The 22288-nt window shown below is 43.1% G+C and overlaps 2 protein-coding genes across 4 annotated transcripts in view; both read right to left on the bottom strand.

Moving 5' to 3' along the window:
- Positions 1-9224, bottom strand: part of AP2M1 (adaptor related protein complex 2 subunit mu 1) — a 39392-nt gene extending 30168 nt beyond the window's left edge. The window contains exon 1 of the mRNA XM_014067311.2: positions 9104-9224. The gene's annotated coding sequence lies outside the window, so the exon portion shown is untranslated. The remainder of the gene's footprint in view (positions 1-9103) is intronic.
- Positions 9225-14426: 5202 nt separating this feature from the next.
- DVL3 (dishevelled segment polarity protein 3) overlaps positions 14427-22288 on the bottom strand; it is a 75211-nt gene continuing 67349 nt past the window's right edge. For 2 of the 3 annotated variants that reach the window (XM_087725096.1, XM_087725097.1), the window contains 3 exons: positions 21750-21962; positions 17383-17775; positions 14427-16751 (listed from right to left, as the gene is read on the bottom strand). In XM_087725096.1, the coding sequence (XP_087581222.1) occupies positions 16720-16751; positions 17383-17775; positions 21750-21962 (638 nt within the window). In that variant the 3' untranslated portion in view covers positions 14427-16719. Of the gene's footprint in view, positions 17776-21749; positions 21963-22288 lie in introns of all 3 variants that reach the window. The other variant, XM_087725098.1, reaches the window with a different exon arrangement.

Raw genomic sequence — 22288 nt, 5'->3', positions numbered from 1 at the left:
GTTGTGAGGCAGTGCAGCACAAGGCTAGGAAGGTTAGGAAAAGAGGGGTGCATGCATGTGTGCAAGCGCAAGGAGGCCGCAAAACAGCCCTTGGGTTGCAAGAAACCCCTGAGCTGCAGGGCACCCCAAAACCCACACCCCAGCCCACTCTCAGCTTAATTGCCCTCAGCATCCTGCATTCCTGTAACTGCTGGCCACACGAGGCTATCTCCCCCAGTATCGTGCAAGGAAACTGCTGAGCACATCCTGAGGAAGAAAGTCTTGTGCTGTCAGCAACTGCCTCACACAAGGCCAGGCCATGGATGTTTGGTCAGCAGGAGGAGAAAGGAGGCCAGCTAAGGTGTCAGGAATTGTGGAGCACAGGCAATTAAAGAGCCGTGGTGGCACAGTGGTTTGGAATGCAGCATTGGAGGCTAAGTCTGTCCACTGCCAGCAGTTCAATCCTGACCAACTCAAGGGTGACTCAGCCTTCCATCCTTCCGAGGTCCATAAACTGAGGACCCAGATTGTTCTGGGCAAGAAGCTGATTCTGTGAACCACTTAGAGTGCTGTAAAGCACTATGAAGTGGTATACAAGTTTAAGTGCTATTTGCTTTGAATAATTCTCTGAAATTACTCTGGGTCCATGAAGGAAAATCTAAGCCAAATCCAAATTTACCTTTTTCAGAGAAATGAAATAAAAACACCCCTCTAAACTATCAAAAGTTTTTTTCCTCATTATTATTATCGATTGCACTCAAGATGTATCCCACATTATCTCTTCAGGACCAATTCAGTATGATCAAGCTATTTAAACTCTTTCGAAGGACAGCCATGAAAATCTTGCAGTCTACATTCAATAAAGAGATAGGACTCTGGACAGGTTGGATCATTTCCCTCTACAGAAAAGATATATAAAAGCCTTCTGTTATTAAAGAAGGAAGGGTCACTATTGTCATAAACCATCATCAGTTAGTTTAATAGTTTAGTAAGAATTTATCTGAAAGCCTTATAGAGAGGAGTCATCCAGTCCTGTTGATTTATTCAATTTTCATATCTGCACTATATCCTATGTTTCATCTTCTTGTTACAGTTTAAGTACTTCCTTTTTCTGGTTTGCAAATTCCATGATCTACATTTGGTTCATAATGCCATGTAAACTTCCCCTAACCATTTTTCCAGATGTTTTTTCCTATAGTCAAGAATATCTAACGTTAGAAGTTGAAACATGTTTTTTTCATCCCAAACCATTTTTTCTCTTGTTCTTTTATCAATTGATAAGCCAAACATTTCTGCTGTTTGTCGCCTTTCACAAAATGCTTCTAGTTAATGAATTTATTTATGTGTCATTTACTTCTAGAAGATCTAACGTAGAAACCTTAAATCTTTTCTTTTTATACTGATCACCAAGAGAAGGCTGTGTAACACCTCAAAAATCTGCTTTTCAATGGATTTTGGTCATGTCATCTGGAGACTTCTCAGAGTGTCAGCTCCTGTTCAGAGCAGATTAAAGTTGCAGCCAAGAGGACTTTTCCAGTTACATCTTGTGTACCAGCTATGCTCCTTCCTGGACTGGGAGGTCCCCACACGTTCTAGTTGGATTACTGTAATAAGCTCTAAACGGGTCTGCCCTTGAACACCATCAAAATGCTGCAGCCTGAGCAAAGATGGGGGCACCGTGTTATGTGCCCATGCCCCTGCTGCTTCATCCAGAAGTGATTGGCTTCTGGATGAATGCAAGTTGCTGATTATCACCCTTAAAGCACTTTGTGGCAGAGGACCCAGTTATCTGAGGGACCATGTGCCTCCATTTGTCTCTCCTCATCTGGTTTGATGCAGCAGGGTGTGGCTCATTCATGAAATGTCACCATTTGGGATTCAGAAAGCATGGTTACTGTTGCAATTCCTGCCCTGTGGAATTGCAAAATTTCTGCAGCATTGTTGAAGATCTGGTTGTTTGCCCAGGCTTTGGCAATATATCCTTACTTTAACTGGGCAGCCAAGGTGACTTTTTACATCTTGAGTGATCCCCTTAGAAATATTCATTCTTGGCCCACACATCCTCAGTAGATGGTCTTAACTAACCACTCTTGCTAAAGCTGAAGTTGCATTACAATAAAATAAAATAAAAAACACCGGGCTGCCGTATTAGTTTTAAGACAGCTTTTTATTCTAAGCAACATCAGCAAACACTTTTCCCCATTCCTTCCGTTTTTTGAGAATACACATTTATTAGAAGAGCTGGCCAACCACTATAGCCACAGAGTTACAGCACTAGAAAATTCTTGATTAAGCAATGGACTGTTTTAATTGCTCTTTTCTATAGAAAGTTACCCAATAGCTAATAGAAATGTCTTTATTTTGCTGAAGTAAGGTAAAAAAGAAATCTGACTCAGAAAACATGGCTACTAAGAACTATTTCACATCAAATATAGATTAGTTTTCCAGTAACTAACTGTTCTTAGTCATTCCACAGAAATCAGATTTTTTTCTTCCTGAAATAAAAATTAGAGCATGCAGAAAGAATTTGATTACATACAGAAAAGAGACCAAAGGCATTGTAATGGCATCAAAATAATTCACTCAGGCTGCACAATCTGCCACGGAAGCCTTCAATCATTAACTCAATTATGGCAATGAATTTCTACTGAAATTCATCTTTCTAGTTTCTGTCCATTGGGCACATAACAGGTTTAAATTACAAAGTAGTAGATTTCAATTGGACAGCAGAAAAACATTTCTAACAGTGCTGTCCAGCAATAAGGTTAATGAGCTAATTTTGTGGCAATCAAACTGGACTCTTTTAATATTAATATTTATTTAATATTAAGCAGCCACTAGAATTCAGGTTTAATTCAGACAATCAATCACTGCTGATATCACAGGGACTATAAAATATTCCACATTTCTGTACTAGTAGAGGTAGTTCTCAATCTTTCATTTAGTGACTGTCCAAAGATACAATGGCACTAGAAAAAGGGACTTATGCCCACTTTTCACACTAATGACCGAGTCATCTGATCACCTTTTGCAACTTTCAAAGTCAATGGGAAAGCCAGTCACTTAACAACTGTCTAACCTAAGAATTGCAGTGATTCACTGGACAACTGTGGTAAGATAGATCATAAAATGGGACAAAACCCACTTAACTGTCACAGTTAATAGAAATTCTAGATTCAACTGTGGTCATAAATCAAGGAATATCTGTACACAGATTAATTGGAATCAGCATTGTTGATATATACCCCAAACTATTGAGATGATTTTTCCCTCTGCTTTTATAACAGTATTCCACAAACAAATAACAAGTGAGGGCCAGACTGAAAATTAGACACCCTTACACAAAGATTTTTTATGCAGTGGTTTAAATGTGAAAGAATGATTCATCATAAGTACTTCTGCATGCTGCTGTTTCAACTCTACCTCCTGCCTGGAGCAATGGCTTTGAATGATTATGCGAAGGAAGCCTGTCCACAAAGATAATAAGCAAAAGCTAATAGGAGACCAAGTAAATTCTGTTTTGCTCCTTATCTTTCCCTTCAGATACATCATTTGACCTCAGTTCCTGCTTCTTTACATTGGCTAAAGAATTCTCCATAGTGAGGGGAGAATAAATGTACAAAAATACATATTCAGATTTATCCATAAGCATATAGGCAGATTTTTACTAACAAAGTCTAACCTCCCATGTTCAGCCAATAAAAGTTTACCAACTTATCAAAACAGTAAGGGCAGCCTTATGCTATAGGCTAGGAATCTACAGGAATTCCATCTCACTGACCAGAAGTTCTATCCAATAGTCTAATTCTGAATATTTACTGTTGCATTTTGCTGACTAAAGCAGTTCAGGTATATTCAAAGTTGAACAATTGTTGACCAATCTTTTTTTCCTGATCCTCTTGAGAGTGATTTCTGGCATGGCAGTGGACTACTCCTGACTTTCCTATCTTAGAGGATTTGAAGGTCCATGCCAAGGTTGCCCAGTCAAGAACACCTTGGGGTTTTATGTCTGTTACGGCATCCATGAATATATCTCAATTAGCATCTCACCCCAGCATCTCCTAACAAAGCATATGCTTGACTTGGTTATATATCAATGGTGTTATCCATATGAAAATGGAGTCATTCTTTGGTATCTCCACTGTCATGGACAAAGCACTTTATGGTTAAATTTTAGATTGTGGCAGTTGCTGTAAACCAGGAGAACTGAAAGACTGATTAAAATGATCTGATCCGCACACCTTATGGATTCAGATTCAGTGGCTCTTTAAATGTGTTTGGGGAATTTTTCCACCTAACCTGCTTGTAATGTAGCCAAGCATTTGATTGATGTATGGGCCAGAAAGATGACCCAAGTACCATTTCTATGTCCCCCTCCAGCAAAGCTCAGGACCTTAGTTAATCAAGGCAATAAGCACAATGATGTAAACTGGCAGGAGGATGGAATGCAAGCAATGTTCACAACCCACTTGTCATATGGACTCTTTTCAGCTTGCAGAGGGAAATGAGAGCTGCATTTGTCAGCTTAACCTTTGCCCCTCCAGTCAGATTAAATCTGCTAGCCTGGGACTGTCTTCACAATTCAGGTGATAATTAATACTGTTTTAAGTATAGGGTGAATCCCTGCATGCTTCAATGATATTAATATTCAGCATTTTAACCAATTCTGTCTCATTTTAAGTCCAGTATGTATATATTTTACTGTGGTTTATATGTCTTTTATCTATTATAATTTCTTAGAATTTTTACAGCTAGGCAATACAGCATGTTAAAAACTGGAAAATAAAAGTAGGCTACCAAAAAATACTGAAAAGGCACTACCTTCACCTGTACCTAACCAGCAGTATTCTTAAATCCTGAATTATTAACTTAAATGATTGAGTAAGTAGTGTCCTTGCAACTGAAGATATACAGGGATGACATTTATTATTTGGACCCATTTAAATCAGGATTTTTCCATGATATGTTACTTAGCCTCTTTGACCATTGTAGTAGATGACTCAACACTGGAAATTAATGTAGTAGTTAGGTTTCTACAACATTGACCATGGCATTCATTGGGACTGTGTAGTAGAGTTGGGTCTAGGAGACACTGCTGACTTAGAGCTCCACTGCTCCTAATTCTAAGGAACCAAAAAACATTCTTGAACATTGTTTAATCTTGTTGATGGACTAAATTAGGAAGAACAAGCCAAAGATGGGAGTGCAGTTAGTAAAAGCCGGAGTCCATATCCTGCATGGGGTTGCATTCTTTCAGGAGATTTCTGAGTTCTCCGTGATTACCAGCTATCAGTGGATTTACAAGTGACAGTTGCAAGGAAGGCATTTGTACAATTACAATTCATCGGAACTCATCTTCAGCAACCAGATTTAACCCTTACAGATGTACTGGTTATAATTTACCTTTACAATTACAATGCATCATATATGATGCTATCCTTGAAAAGTGCCCAGTGGAGCAAAATACATTACTCAGCTATAGGTTTATTCAATATCTATACTATATTCTATATCTATATACTATAAAGACTGAGCCATCTGTTAAGAGCCTTATAGGCACAATTCAAAGTATTGGTATTGATAGATAAAGCTCTTCAAAATTTGGTATCCAACTATAGTATATGTAGAATTACTATTTGTATTAGTGGGAAAGGGTTTTTTGAAAATTCCCCACTGACAGCAGTCCTGACCATCTGTCTATGAAACATGGGACTATACGATGCTCTTTGTAGAAAGATGCATTTAACTCCTATTCCCCCTATGTTCAAGCATGGCTTCTGCTAAACACTTCATTAGTAAGAACTTTTACTGTATGTATCCCTCTATTATATTTGTATATCACACCCTCCCTTTGAAGCCAGTCTGTAATAGCTTAATTTTAACTGTGCTCTATGTAGCTTCATTTTAGACTTGCTACTATAAGCAACTATAGTTTTTGAAAAAACAAAAAAGCAAGGTAAAAATTTAATAAGGCAATTTAATATATTTAATTGTGAACTACAGCATATAATCATCTTTAAGCATGTATCATTAGCACAGCAAAAATTAATCAATTGTCATTTAACAATAGCCATTTGGATTTCTGCTTATTCAACACACATAATTTCCCCAACCCTCAAAGAGGCTAGCAGCCATCCTTCAAACTTCACATGAAGTGACAGGATTTGCAGCCAAAATCTCCTGGAAACAATCCAGGCATCCGTGCACAGGAAATTCTTCTGTTCTCAGCCTTGATACCCACAGTGTGGGCTATTATTGCTGGAATCTTGCCAATTAAACCAAATAAAATGTTCCTTTGCCTGTAACTGTGGCATTCATAATCTGAACAAGACAAACTGTCCTCCAAACTTTTAACACGGTGTCGAAATATGTGATGTGCTATAATCGATCCAGAGGTTCTCAAACTAAAAAAAAAAAAACCTACAATAAGGACAAGTATATGCTTAAACTCTCTCTTTAAATTAGGAGTACCAAAAACCAAATGTTGAAGAACCAGCCAATAGGAATCACAGACACAGATCTCAAAAACCTGATATCCAACCTTCCAGGGTTATGTCATCAGCAAGGCTCCATAAGGTAGCTATAGAAACACTGGTGTGCCTTTCCTCAATCTTCTCAAGCAACTCTAAATGGACTTTGGTGAGAAAAAGCAACAAGTGGAGGCAAAAGAGACCCTTTATAGAGCCTTTTTCTTAGTCGACTCGAAGGGTTCAAACACAGCACTACAGGTCGTCCCACTTTATCCATATATGCACCCTGCTCAGAGTCTGCTCTCCCCAAACCCATCATCCTTACCCAGCCTTGCAATGATGGGAATCTGTAATCCACCTTTCAAATGCTCTCAAAGGCACAGAATTGGGGGAAGGGGAGAGAAAGGACAATTTGTTTATCTACAAAGCTATAAAAAGGCGTGACCCGTCAAAAGCGCGGACGGCAAAAGCGCGATCGACAAAATCGCGCCTTTGACGTCATCACAGTGCGACGAAAAAGATCGAAAAATTCAAATAAAAATTAATAAAAATTAAATTAAAGCAAGCCGATTCACATAAAGGTAAGGGTTAGGGTTAGGGTTAGGGTAAGGGTAAGGGTAAGGGTAAGGGTAAGGGTTAGGGTTAGCTTTAGAGCGTTAGCGTTAGCGTTAGCGTTAGGATAAGGGTTAGCGTTACGTTTTTCGTTACTTTAACGGTTAGGTTTAGGGTTAGGTTTAGGGTTAGGTTAAGAGTTAGGGTTAGGGTTAGGTTTAGGGTTAGGTTTGGGGGGGGTTAGGGGAAGGTTTTAGCTTTATTTTTACATTTTTTCGATCTTTTTCGTCGCGCTGTGATGACGTCACAGCGCGCTTTTGTCGAGCGCGATTTTGTCCTACGCGCTTTTGTGGTGGAACCATAAAAAGGTATGTCCATTTATATGGGTTTGTCTAATTTAATGAAAAGAACTAAGAATGACATCATAGCAGTCTTCCAGTGTTCTGAGGGGTTGCCACAAAGAGGGTCAACCAATTCTCCAAAGCAGATGAGGGTTGAACAAGAAGCAATAGGTGGAAACTAATCCAACCATTTACTCCATAAACTCCTACTTATATAATCATGTTGCTTGTATTTTTACAATTTATATATATTGTGTTTGTTTCCTAGTATGATTTGATAGCTTATTAGTAACCTATGACTATCACTAAGTGTTGTATCTTATGATTCTTGATGAATCTTTTTTTTTTATCTTCCTTTTATGTATGCTGGGAACATATGTACCAAAGACAAATTCCTTGTGTGTTCAATCACACTTGGCCAATAAAGAATTATTTTATATTAATCAAGGAGAGAACCAACCTAGAACTAAGGAGAAATTTACTGTCAGAGAAAAATTAACCAGCTAAATTGTGTTTGTCTAGCTTAATGAAAAGAAAGAGATGATAGCAGTCTTACAATATCTCAGGGGCTGCCCCAAAGAAGAGGAGGCCATCAACCTATTCTCCAAAGCAGCTGAAGGCAGGGTGAGAGGCAACGGCTGGAAAACTATAATCAAGGAGAGAAGCCACCTAAAAACAAGAAATTTCCCGACAGGCAGAACAATGAATCAATGGGACAGCTTGTCTTCAGAAGTTGCGTTTAAGAAGAGATTGGACAACCATTTGTCTGGAATGGTATAGTCTCCTGCTTGAGCAGGAGGGTGGACTAGAAGACCTCCAAGGTCCCTTCCCTCTCTTATGTCATTCTGTTGGTTTACTCTGTCCAGTTAGAATAGAATAGAATAGAATAAACAGAGTTGGAAGGGACCTTGGAGATCTTCTATTCCAACCCTCAGTTCTAAGTTGCTTCTCTCCTTGATTAGTTTCCACCCATTGCTTCTTGTTCTACCCTCAGGTGCCTTGGAGAATAGTTTGACTCCCTCTTCTTTGTGGCAACTTCTGAAATATTGGAAGACTGCTATCATGTCTCCCCTGGTCCTTCTTTTCATTCAATTAGACATGCCCAGTTCCTGCAACCGTTCCTCGTATGTTTGTCCCCTAATCCCGTTTGTTGCTCTTCTCTGCACTTTTTCTAAAGTCTCCACATCTTTTTCACATCGTGGCGACCAAAACTGTGTGCAGGATCCCAAGTGTGGCGTTACCAAAGCATTATAAAGGTCTCCTGCTAATCGATGATAGGGTTCATTGTACGGACCTCCGCTGTAAAATAGCGGTTTATAGAACCGACAAGCATGAAAACGCCCCCGCGGTTACGTGAAATGCCCCCCCACTCGATCCCTGAGGAGACCCCGAGTGGGCGCCCCGTCCACCACCCCCATTCAGACGACACGCGTGACCCACAACAACCCCGCAGGTCGGGGTGCCGGGCGGAGAAAACGTGACAGCCCGCAAATTTCCTGAGGGAATTTCCACCGCAGAGGAGAGGCTGCAACCTCCTCTTCCGAGCCGGTAATCCCTCATGCGCCAGGCCCGGCCTCGAGCGGAGCGGACCCCCCACCCCCGGGAAAGAAGCGGCGCCTCAGAAGAATAAAAAAGCGGGAGAAAGCAGCCGCTCGTTCAAGGGCGGGGCGGAACGAGCCACCGCTGGAAGCCGCTTCTGGCCTGCCTCAGACAAAAGCAACCGAGGCCTTCCTTCCCGGGGAGCTCGGAGTCCCGACTCACCTGGTCCCGCCGACGGCAGAAGGAGCCGCCGCGTCCAACCCTCGCCCGCTCCGCCGACTGGTAAGATGGCGGCCGCCCCCCCTCAGCTATCACTGCAGCAGCGGCCTCGGGCGCATGCGTGAGGCACGCCCGGCACGCTGCACGCATGCGCCTATCCCGTGGGTGGAGGAGAGCGACTTGGGTGAGGCGGTTACCAACCGGTGAAGGATCCCGGGCGCTGAGGAAAAGACTTCTAAGACCGGCATACACCGCGGTCAAAAAAAAATCGGGATGACGCGCAAGGCATCACGGCCACGATAGGCTTGAATCGGGCATCTGAGAGCAGCATAGACTCAATATTTGTATTTTAATATTTTATTCGATATGTGTGTGTGTCTATGTGTATGTGCTTTTGTAGTTATTCCATGTGTGTGTGTATGTATGTATGTATGTATGTATGTATGTATGTATGTATGTATGTATGTATGTATATGTTTATACAAATACAATAGCAGAGTTGGAAGGGACCTTGGAGGTCTTCTAGTCCAACCCCCTGCCTAGGCAGGAAACCCTATACCGTTTCAGACAAATGGCTATCCAACATCTTCTTAAAGACTTCCAGTGTTGGGGCATTCACAACCTCTGGAGGCAACTTCTGTTCCACTGATTAATTGTTCTAATTGTCAGGAAATTCTTCCTCAGTTCTAAATTGCTTTTTTCCTTGATTAGTTTCCACCCATTTCTTCTTGTTCTGCCCTCAGGTGCTTTGGAGAATAGTTTGACTCCCTCTTCTTTGTGTCAACTCCTGAGATATTGGAAGACTGCTATCATGTCTCCCCTGGTCCTTAGAACTTACAACTGAGGAGAAATTTCCTGACAGTGAGAACAATTAAACAGTGGAACAGAAGTTGCCTCCAGAAGTTGTGAATGCCCCAACACCGGAAGTCTTTAAGAAGATGTTGGATAGCCATTTGTCTGAAACGGTAGAGGGTTTCCCACCTAGGTAGGGGGTGGGACTAGAAGACCTCCAAGGTCCCTTCCAACTCTTATAAATACTATTGTATTGTATAAGATAGGCCAGCTCTAATGCCAAGACAACAAGGGGTAAAATGTATTTTAAATCCCTAACAGCCAGATCACATTTGGAAGTGATTCAGACCCCTCCTCCCCCCAATTCACTGAATTGTTAAATCAAAGCGCTAAATAATACACTTGTAAGATTCCATTATTATAGCCAGTGTCAATAAAAGTAAGTCCTTGGCTTACGACCTCATTTGAGTCCACAATTTCTGTTGCTGAAACATTCGTTAAGTCAATTTTGCCTCATTTTACGGCTTACCACAGTTGTTAAGTGAATGCCTTCAGTTGTTGTCAGGTCACAAAAGGTGATTATATGAACCCGGGACACTGTAACCGTCATAAATATGAACCAGTTGCCAAGCCTCTAAATTTTGATTATGTGACCATGGGGATGCTGCAAGGGTTGTGTGAAAAATGGCCATGTCATTTTTTTCAGTGCCGTCGTAACTTTGAGTGGTCACTAAACAAACTGTTGTAAGTTGAGGTCTTCTGTAGTCTTCCTATGGAGTTGATTTCTTGATCTGATCTATCTAGTGGAGTTGGCACCAGGTGAGATTTCTACAAATTCAGATGATCAAAACCAGAACCAAAATGATAACAAATATCCCTCTTCCATACTTATTTCTCCAGTTCTAATACTGGTTATTTTTCACCTATTTTAATATCGCTTCTCTTAGGCGGTACTTATTTTGACTTCCCTATTCTTTTCCCTTTTAAGAGTGTTTTTTTCTTTCTTATTTTATGCATTAGGCATTATTTAATTTCAAGGCCGCCTAAACTCTACAGCAACTTCGAGCACAATTACATGGTTTTTTTTTTTAAAAAAAGACCAATATCACAGAAAGCGTACAAAAGATTCAGTGTTATGATTTCACCTCTCCTCCCCACTATTCCTTCTTTGTTCTTTTATTTTCTAATAGCCCCTCTGGGAAATAAAAGTCAGCTTTTCAAACCATTCCTCCAAACTTCTTTTTCATTCCACAGCTCTAGGGCCAGAAAAAAAATATATCTTTCTCAACCTAATGAAAATGTTTCATTTATTAGAGCAGAATGAAAACAGAAAGCGGGACAATCTATTTTAGGAAATCAAGAAATACTGCAATCCTCTTTTAACGACCCCATAATCCCTTGTGGAGGTGGCGTCTGGGCTACTGAATGGAGGGATTCAAATAATTTAACAACCGGTTCTCTGCCCTAATGCCAGCTCGGTGGGAGTGGCTCAGTGGTTATGTGACTGTGTGGGCATGGCCAACTCAATGTCACTCATGTTGATGGGCACTTCGTTTGGCTGTTAACAATGTAATAAGGGTTAACCAGAGAGGCAGTTTCTGTAAGCAGGGCAACAAAGATTAGGCTAGAAACACCACCAGAATGTTTCCTTCCTGCCTTCCTTACAGGATTAGCCCTGGAAAGTGAGAAAAAAACAAAATAAGATTTCTTTCAACAACCGGTTCTCCGAACTGCTTAGAAAATTAATCAGCGGTTCTCCCGAATAGGTGCGAACTGGCTGAATCCCACCACTCAGCTAAATGTTTATTGGCCAGATGCCCTCCCTGTTTCCAATGCGGAGTTTTATTCAGCAGGTATGTTCTCAATGTGGCTAGAGAGAAATATCTGCCTCTGCCTAGGATCGAACTCAGAACCTCCAGATTGTGAGGCGAGAGCTCCACACCTCTAGGCCACCGCACCACTCAAGGAGTAGCCCAATACATGGTTAGAAACAAAAAAAGGCAATCTAACAGTGGTGAGAGTTCAAGCGGAGTTTCCATTGCACCATCTGAACCTCTTTCTTAACCATGTTCTGCGGACACCCCTGAAGCCAAGTCGCCTTTGTGAACCGATGTGTCAGGTTTCCCAAAAATGCCCTAATTGATTCATGAACCTCGGGCCAAACTTCAAAAGAAAATTAGTCATTTATTAGGATCATTTATTTTGGCAAGATCTTTTCTTAGTCAGATCTTAGCCTTATTTGATTTATAAGTGAACTTTACCCGTTCCTTCCCCCCCCTGTCTGTGTCATAAATCACATTCCCCAGTGAATGTCTGAAACAGGCAGATGTGGGTTTGTTTTTTAACGAGGAAAAAAAAGCACACACACACACGCCAGCGTGGAGTCCAATAAAACTATTTTTATAAATAAAAACACATAGGAAGTTTTCGATTGATATAAAACCAAGGAAGAGGAGGTAAGGCAATATGCGTGATGAAAAGGTAGCACCAATGTCAGAAAGAAGAGAACCAAAGGGAAGGGACCAGAAAGAAGGGGAGGGGGACCGGGGAAGGAGGGCGGGGGAGAGAGAGTCAAAGTTGCCTTTGTTGCAAAGAGGACATAAAAATTAGGGTGGCAGATAAAATTAAGGGTGGTGGCCTGAAAGAAAATACCAAATGTGAATCAAAGGAATTGCAGAAGGTTTAAAAACGATACAGAGACAAGATAATCCTTGAGCCAATTTATGAATTTAAGCCAGGGGTCGGCAACAAACACTCAAAGAGCCACAAAGGTCTTAACCAGAAGCCTCCCGTTCAACTCTGGACCCAACAGGAAGTCCAGTTGCCCCACCATAGAGTCTCCCCCTAGCACGGCGTCCTTTTTCCTCTACCTGTCCTAACTGAAAGCCCTATCAATTGAGGGGCCGACCGGAAAACCCACTCCTTGCCAAAGAGTCTTCTCCTGGCGCGCCGTGTACTCCCTCCCTAACCGGAAGCTCCTCTCAAAATTGTGGCGCCGACTGGCAACGGAGCCGCAGCAGAGGGATGAAAGAGCCACATGCGGCTCCAGAGCCGCAGGTTGCTGACCCCAGTGCTAAGGAAACCCATGTGGCTGTTGACCCGGAAGACATTTTACAAAGCATCAGGGAAAGTGGGTGCGCAAATGGAACTGCACAATCCTGTTGTAATGTGGGCTCTGTACCTAAGCAAAGGGCTTTCAGGATAGCAGTCACTAGGTGAGGTTTCTCCTCCCGTTTTCAAACATTTGTGGTTCCTTCACCCATAAAGAGAAGGCAGGACGGACAGAAATCCTAAAAGGAAATCAAGCGTGAAGCGCAAAACGCCACTGGTTTTTCCTACACCAATTCTACTCTGCCCCCCACTCACCAAATTCAAAAAACCAGATGGTCCTCAATTTACAACCTCAATGGGAACCAATTTTGTTGCTAAGCAAGGCAATGAAGTGAGTCACCCTCAATGTTACGATCCTCCCCTTTTTATTTTGCGTTGGCTGTTAAGCAAATTGCCCCACTCGGTAAATGAACGACGCGGTTGTTAAGCGAATCTGATTTCCTTGCGGGAAGTCAACTTGAAGGTTGCAAAACGTCAATCACACCACCCCAGAACACTGCAACCATCACATGATTGTGTATGTAAAAAAAAGATGTGGAGGCTCCAGAAAGAGTGCAGAGAAGAGCAACAAAAAGGATTAGGGGACTGGAGGCTAAAACATATGAGGAACGGTTGCAGGAACTGGGGATGTCTAGTTTAATGGAAAGAAGGATCAGGGGAGACATGATAGCAGTCTTCCAATATCTCAGGGGTTGCCACAAAGAAGAGGGAGTCAAACTATTCTCCAAGGCACCTGAGAGTAGAACAAAAAGCAATGGGTGGAAACTAATCAAGGAGAGAAGCAACTTAGAACTGAGGAGAAATTTCCTGAGAGTGAGAACAATGAATCAGTGGAACTCCTTGCCTCCAGAAGTTGTGAATGCCCCAACACTGGAAGTTTTTAAGAGATTAGGTAACCATTTGTCTGAAGTGGTGTAGGGTTTCCTGCCTAAGCAGGGGGTTGGACTAGAAGACCTCCAAGGTCCCTTCCAACTCTTATTCTATTCTATATATATGCATGTATGTATGTATACATACATACACATCTCAATCCGAATTTTGACTCATGACCATGGGGATGTTGCAACAATCGTAACATTGAAGGCCCACTTGTAAGTCATTTTTTTTCAGTGCCCTTGTAACTTCAAACGGCCACTGAAGGGTTGTAAGTCAAGGATCACCTGTAATAGCTTTGTTGTCAGCCGGCACGGTTCCCCAGCCCCTTCCTTTCCTTCGCCACTTCACCGCAGACTGAAAGATGGGGATGCTATTTGAACCCAGCAGGAAATGAAGGTGAATGGTAACCTGAAAGGGGCTGGACTGGATGTGGCCTCAGACCAGCATCTTCTGCCTGGTTCTACCAAACATCAGGCAAGCAGGACCATAAAGGTCTCACCATACAGCGCCAACTTATTATTCTTGGTTACCAGTCAGAGTCAGGCTTATTGGAATCGCAGCATCTCAGCCTAGAATTGAGGAGAGCTGACAAAACCCCTCTCCCCATTCGGAAAGCCCGATGGCCACGCCCACTGTACCCAAGGTAGGGAAGGGAATTTCTTAGGTAGAGCAAATCAGTAGGAAGGCCAAAAGTGGCCCAAACAAACAGAATTTTGCCTCAAAGTAAAACCAAAAACGATGAAATCAGACTACCGTATTTCCCCGAAAATAAGACAGGGTCTTTTCTTTTGAAACCCTCCTCCCCCTGAAATAAGCGCTTGGCCTTATTTTCAGGGTGGTCTTATTATTTTTGAGGTGCAGGAGGCGGCGAGCGCAGTCACCTCATGGCTGCTGCTGTGTTGCAATATTTCCGGGGAGGGCTCATTTTAGCGCATGCGTTCAAAACCCCCGATTGGGCTTATTTATCCGGGGAGGTCTTATTTTCAGGGAAACAGGGTAGAAAGTCACTTGGCATGATTATAAGCATTTTATTTTTCCTGGTCGCCGTGGACCGTACGAATCCTTTTCTTGCAAAGCAAATGCCACGCCCCGCTTTTCTCTTCCGGCATCCCAAATGTCGAGAAACAGCTGGGCTTAACCGCCATTGTTAAGTTCCCCAAGTATCGCTCGTGGGTTCTTCGGATTCGCTCTTCACAGTGACGCTCGACGGATGGACACTGAAGCTAAAAAGCGAAAGAACTCTTACACATCCCTGATGTGATCCTGCACAAGGAAATAGTCAAGGAGGAGCTGTCGACGCCACAACTAAAGGGGGGACGCCACAAAGTAGCTTACTGGATGGGTTCACACCACGTATTAGTGTGTGCGTTAAAGCGGGTGGGATAATCCCAGCATGTCGCAGCTCCTGGCTGACCTTGGCTGACCTCCAAACAACGAAGTGAGCTGGACCTGGTTAGCATTTGGATAGCTCAGTCAGTAGGAAATCCGTTGTTGATGATGCCGGACTAGGGAAGTGAGAAGACAATATCCCAGGAAGATAAGGAAGCTACTTGGAGGAGTCCATGAAGTCATTAAGAGTTAAGTCATATGAATCTTTAGTTTGTGCTTTCCGTGTGTTGCGGGAAACTAGCCCTTGAGAATCACAATTTGTCCGTATTTCGATGGTGGGATGAGGTCGGAGAGCCAATGGGAAAAATACCAGGCTGGCAAATCTCACCTTGCTTGTGCATTCATTATTCCCGTGTTATGTGCTGAGCCACAGGAGGAATAAGCATCGTCTCTCTCCTGGCCTTGGAAGATTTCAAAAGCCAACTGTCCAAATCGTCCAACTTCAAAACCAAGAGGAAATCTGATTTGCTAAAGACGGGAAGCGAAAGTTTCATTCCGCGACCATTATTATTTCCAAAAACAGGCTACGTACAAGCAGAAAAGTTGGTTAAACTCCCAGAAATCATGCGGATAGGAGATAGGGAAGGAGAGAACGAAAGCGTGTCAACTCTAACACAATCTCATCGAAGTCGTCAGTCCTTCCTTTCAGGGATAAAATGCTTTTTACATTTCTCCCAGGACCTTAGTTGTTGTTTCTTCCCCCCCCCCCTTTGTTTCGGGATTGTTTTCACACACACACACACACGCACACAAAAGAACAAAAGCAGTGCCAATCCACATAGCAATGAAAGGGAAAGAACCAATGATAGGGTTTAAAACAAAATAAGGGCAAGGCGAGATGGGAAGAAACTCAAAATTTCCCACAGAGATGGAAGACTATGTTTGTGGGGAAAATGGTAGCAGGGGGGGGGGGGAGAAATCTACAGATGCGTGAAACCCAAATGTGATTTATGATCATCACTGGTGTTCCAAAAAGCAAGCAAGCAATCCTGGGGTTTTGAGAAGAGTCTTCTTTGCATTTACTCAAGTTTTATTTTTTTCAGAAGGAAAAAAGTTTTGGATATCATGAAAAATCTAGCCTTAGAGTGGAGACAGCATCCTGGCCATCTCATCCTGGATTTCTTCCAGACATCAGGCATCCAAAAACCAAGTTTAGCCTCCAGCGTTTTCCCCAGGAAAACCTTCGTCCTGGTTTGAGGATTCAGCGGTGAAGGGGAAGGCGCCACCATGCAGCAGGTCCATCTCAAGAGTCTCATGGGTGAAGGCCAGGCTGCTGCTGAAGAGAAGCTCAGCCCTGCTTCCCTTCCGGGCTGACGGGTAAAGGAAGGACATCTCCCAACCAAGAAGTCATCTTCTGCCCCCTAAGCAGGCTGAAAAGGCTCTGGGTCTTCCTCTCCTGGAGGTAGGAGGAACCAAACCACCACCGCTCTCCCCAACCACGGCTGGCCAACTCAAAGGAAGTCAAAGACCCCATAATTCTTGGCTGCTCGGCAGAGAGGAACACAAGAGGGGCGAGGAGGAGAAAGAGGGCAGGTGTTTAGGGCTGGTGGCGTGGAAAAAACAACAACAATGGGCGAGCAGCGGAGGTCCCGGATGGGTGCAGATTAATGGATTAGCGTGCAGGTTAACAGGTAAAAATACAAGCTGGGTTAGGGTTGTTCTGCAATCACAATATGGGGAGGGCGGTGCTCGGGAGAAGCTGCTGGAGACACTTGCGGGAAAGATTAGAATCAAACAGTTTAGTTCAGGAGTCCCCAACCCCACCCCACCCCCGGGCTGTGGCCTGTCCAGAACCAGGTCACACAAGTGGCTGGCTGGCTCGAGTTGCAGTAGCGGTGAGCCAGTTCCCCTCTCCTCCCCTCCAAGCCATAAAGGTTGGGGACCACTGGTTTAGTTCATTTGATTTCCTCAACCCCTTTTCATAAAAGCCTAGTCAAAAAAACAAAACAGAGAAAGAGAGACGGAGACAGACAGAGAGAGAGAGACAGACAAGAGATGCATCTCACACCGAGTGTGCTCTTTCTAGGAGACAAACCAACCAGGGGAGGGGGGCAGCCCAGAAAGGCAGAGGGAGGGGGGGCGGGATCTTCACATTACATCCACAAAAAACTCACTAGGGTTGCCCATGGCCATTCGGAATGACTGTCTACTGGCGGTCAGTTCAGGGGGCACCGAGGCCAGATCTCGGCCCGGAGGAGCCCCAGGAGGTCCCAGGGCAGAAGGGGGTGGCGGCATCAGGAGCATGGGAGGGCTGTAGAGAGGTGGGAGGCCGGGAGGGCCATAAGACTGCTGGCTGTGGTGGCTGCGCACGCTGTGAGCCATGGAGTGATGGCTACGTTGGCTGCCCGGCACGGAGCATTCGCTGGCCGCTCGCTCCCGCCGAATGCTGCTACGGCTGGTGTGGTCCGATTCGCTGCCGCTACCACCCGACTTGGACTCCCCGGCTTTGGGGTCTCGGTCCTTCCGTCTCTCGCTGCCACTGCGGTTTGAACCACTGCTGCGGCTTCCTGCAGAAGGAGTAAACAATTGAGAGTAGTTAGAACAGTGTTTCTCAACCTGGGCAGCTTGAAGTTGGGTGGACTTCAACTCCCAGAATTCCCCAGCCACCTGTGTTGACTGGGGAATTCTGGGAATTGAAGTCCACCCAACTTCAAGCTGCCCAGGTTGAGAAAGGCTGGATTTAGAAGACTTACCTTATTTAAAAGGAGGGAATCTGTGGGAGGAAGCCAGCCAGCAGGGACTAAAATGCACATTCTGCTTTGCTACATCAGGTCAGGAATCTGCATTCCCCACCAAAACAGCCCAATACATATGCTCCTCGACTTATCACAGTTCCTTTAGTAATGGTTCAAGGTTACAACGGCACGAAAAAAGTGACTGAGGACCATTTTTCAGAGTTAGGACGTTTGCAGCGTCCCCCTCCAACACTTTTTAAGTTTTTAAGAAGAGATTGGACAACCATTTGTCTGAAATGGTATAGGGTTTCCTGCTGAGCAGAGAGTTGGACTAGAAGACCTCCAAGGTCCCTTCCAACTCTGCTATTATATTCTATTCTTTTTTATTTATATATATATATATAAAGTTGTTTATTTTTTCATTTTCATAATATATAACCACATGTATACTATTACTTAACCAACATCGTATTGTATTATTAAATGTTTACATCAATTTGTCTTGCCATCAACTCCCAAAAACAATTATTGGCTCTTCTGCTCTGCATACACCAAATCTGTACCTTATCCATCACTTTCTTCTCCCTTTCTCCTCTCCCTCCCCACCTCCGTTCTTCCCTCTGTCATTCTTCCTTTCTCTATTTCCCCTTCCTCTCTCCTTCTCTTCTCTCCCCTTTTCACTCAATTCTCTCCTCCTCTTCCCACCCTCTCTCATATCCGTCTCTTCTTCCCTTACTTCTCTCCTCTACTTCCCACTCTTCATCTCATTTACTTGGTGTATTTCAGCTTCTGAGAAAAGCTCCATTTTATGTTGATGGTATTTATAATCCCTTTTCAATATACATATTTAATTTTAACATATATCTTCCTTTTAAAAAAAAAAGAGGGGGGAAAGTATATATATGTAGTTATTGTGCTTTTAAACGGATATCTTGGTTGAGGTTAGCCTTAATTGTCTATAAATGGCAATCCTTACTGTTCAAAGTTCATTACAATTCCCTTAATCTATAGAATATCATAGTCAATCAGTTAGCAACTTAATTTTATTGTCATATTTAGGAGTAAACACCTTATCTCAGCTTTCTATTTTCCCATATAACAATATTTAGTTGTCTGATTTTTTCCTAGTAAGTCTTTTGTCCCACTTCTCTATTCCTGCCTTTTCCCTTTTGTTTGTTTTGACACATCCACCCTCTTCAATTTTCCCCAAACCACCGTCAAAGAAATCTTTTATATTTCTCTTTGTTGGGGCGTAACCTCCTTCTTCAATTTTCCTTATGCTACTGTCAACCTCCGAAACATCTTTTGTCTGCTTTTTATTTCCTTTTGTTGGGACAAATCCCTCCTTTTCAATTTTTCCTATACCACTCCCAAACCCAATGGAGTTTTTTGTCTGCTTTTTATTTCCAATAGTTTCTACCCCTTCGTTATCTCTTCCCCCTTCCTTCTTACCTTTTATACCTATTTCTCTGAATTCAGAATTCTATTTAGGCTTGATTTTAATGATTTATGCATATATTTTTAATAATTTCATAGTTCTTCAAATTCCCACCTTTTCATAATGCCTAGTTCCAAAGTTACAGTTAATTATTCACTTCTTATTTCAGAGTTCTGGTCCACCTTAAATTTATCTTATTCAGCTGCTATGGAAAAGAACGACGGGAGCCATTTTAGTCTTTTGTTCTTCCTTAATGTCCAGTTCCAAAATTGCAGTTAGTTATACAGATCTTATTTCAAAGTTCTGGTCCACCTTAAATTTTGCTAATTCAACTAATATGAAAACGGAAGAGAAGCTGGACGCATCTTGAGCTTTTGCAGAAAAAAAGAAGAAAAAACTTCATATTTTCACAGCTCTTGACCTTGTTATTATTTTTTTCCCTTGCCACTCTCCACCTCTCGTTGGCCAGAGTTGCTCAAAATGTATCAATTGGAACACACTTGCATACAGCCAAACCCGGGTATGTTTCTTTCGCCTCCTGCTTTTCCAAGTTCTGATTTAGGCAGTTGGTTAATTAAAACTTCCCACACAGGCAAGATTAGGTTATCAGTTGCCAGTGAGAAAATAGTGCTTTTTTCTAGATCTTTCTCCATTGTTGCATTCCACCTCTCATTGATTAGAGTTGCTTAAGATATATTAGTTGGAAGACATTCGGACGAAGTAATTCCTTCAGAATGTTTGGTTTCTATTTCAAATCCAAAACCAAATTTAGAGTTTGCATTGATTGGATTTGTTACTTCCCTGCTTTCTCCCTTTCTGTCTGAATTGTTTCAAACAAATGTCTTTTTTTAGGGGCTAGTGTTTCAACCCTCCATTTTCCTTTCTTTCCTTCCTTTTGCCAAAATCTAGATCTGTGTATTAACATTATTTGTACTCTCAAGATTCTTTGTCTTTTCCAAGTTTTGATTTATGATTGTGGGTTAAATGAATTTTTTTACTGGTCTTTCATCTTGACCTCACACTCTTGTTCAGTTGCTTTGGCTGGAAGCCAGCTTCTTGTGCAGCCATGCTGCTATGCTGCCGCCCCTACTCCAATTCAGAGGGCAAATATCCGACCAACGAGAGACCTGTTGCCTCCCCCTGGGTCTGATGAGACGCTGCCCCTTCTTCGCCCCCCCCCCCTTCCAGAGAGGTTTTGATCCAAAAAAGGATCCCCGGAGTTGGTTTGTCAGACAGGGTTCATGTGAGGCTCTTCAGAGCTCACATCGCCCGTCTGTCCAGCTGGAGAGCTTCCTGTCAAATGCTATTCTATTCTATTCTACTCTACTCTACACTATTCTAAAAATGGTCATAAGTCACTTTTTTCAGTGCTATTGCAACTTGGAACCACCACTAAATGAATTGCAGTAAGTCGAGAACTACCTGTACCCACAGGAAGAGTAAAACATTGCAATTGGAACATGAGACAGACCACTGAAAGGGCTATTAAAATGGAGAGCCAGTTTGGTCCAATGGTGAAGGCACCAGGCTGAAAACCAGGAGACTCTAGAGCTCTCTCTCCGTTCAGATTTTGAATGATTAAAACTTAACCCCACCTCCCTCCTTCGTGTATCCGGCTCCCTCTTTTGCCATCTTGTATTAATGATGTTAATGATTTTACTGGCTGTGCTTCTTTAGGATTGATGATTTTAATGATTTTTAAGTTTTTTATGTTGTAAACTGTCCAGAGTCATTGGATACGAGATGGGTGATGAATGAATGAATGAATGAATGAATGAATGAATGAATGAATGGATGGATGGATGGATGGATGGATGAAAATGAAGGAAGGAAGGAATGTAGGAAGGAGAGAAGGAAGGAATAAAGAAAGGAATGAATGAATGAATGAATGGGAAGGAAGGAAGGAAAGCAGGCAGGCATAAAGGAAGGAAGGAATAAAGAAAGGAATGAATGAATGAATGGGAAGGAAGGAAGGAAGGAAGGAAGGAAGGAAGGAAGGAAGGAAGGAAGGAAGGAAGGAAGGAAGGAAGGAAGGAAAGAAGGAAGGATTGATTAGCAAGAGAGCCATCCATAGGGATATCCTGGCCTAAGTGACCGATTTAGAATGTGGATGCATCAAATGAAAATTTTTCAAATGCTCAAAAGCTAGACTCATTCCTTGGTTGAGAGGGAACATGAGTGTCCAGAAAAAGGAGGAGGCGGAGGCTGTTCCCACAACCCAGATTTTGCATGCCACCTGACCTTTCTTTTAAAGTTTCCCAGAGTGGGACCCAAGACACGGCACGATTCGCAGCTTAGGCCGAAGAAAGAAGGGCCAACCTTCTACAAGGCTTGGAAGGTGGAATGGAAAATCCTGGTAGATGCTTACCTTCACTGTGCTGACTCCCTGCGCTGCCCCCTCCGTAGCTGTAACCCGGCTCAGGGAAGCCGGGGTGGGGGTTGTAGGGGTGCGGAGGTGGATACTGGTAAGGAAAAGCTAGGGGCCAGGGAGCTGCCCCTGGGTGAGGTAACGGGGCCAGCGTATCTTGGTCAGAGGCCCCGCTGGATCCATCGTGGTCATGCAACGATAGGTTGGCCATGTCTGCAAGGAGAAAAGAGGCACCGAAAATCAGCAAAGGTTAAATCAACAAGTCCGGCTGGAAGATGAATAGTTGTCTGCCACATCTATCCATCTCCGCCCCTGCCTTTTTTATCTCCAGAGCTAGGGTGGAGCTTCACTAGTAGCGGTGGCTCTTCCGTCCCAAGGACCGGCCCATAGTTTTCCACTGCTCTCCTCTCCTCTGCCTTCTGCGCAGCTGCACATCAGGCACTGGACCCAGCTGTTCCTCCTCTTCCTCATCAGCCCCCTCCAGACTTGGGGGTTGTTGACTCTCCATCTGAGGGCTGACGGACAGCCCAGGCTCCACT

This window comes from Thamnophis sirtalis, unplaced genomic scaffold (assembly GCF_051295495.1).
Source record: "Thamnophis sirtalis isolate CommonGarterSnake01/CBP01778 unplaced genomic scaffold, rThaSir2_p1.2 scaffold_11, whole genome shotgun sequence".
NCBI classification, from domain to species: domain Eukaryota; kingdom Metazoa; phylum Chordata; class Lepidosauria; order Squamata; family Natricidae; genus Thamnophis; species Thamnophis sirtalis.
Note: the sequence above shows the minus strand (reverse complement) of the source record. Positions and strands in the feature narration are given on the sequence as shown.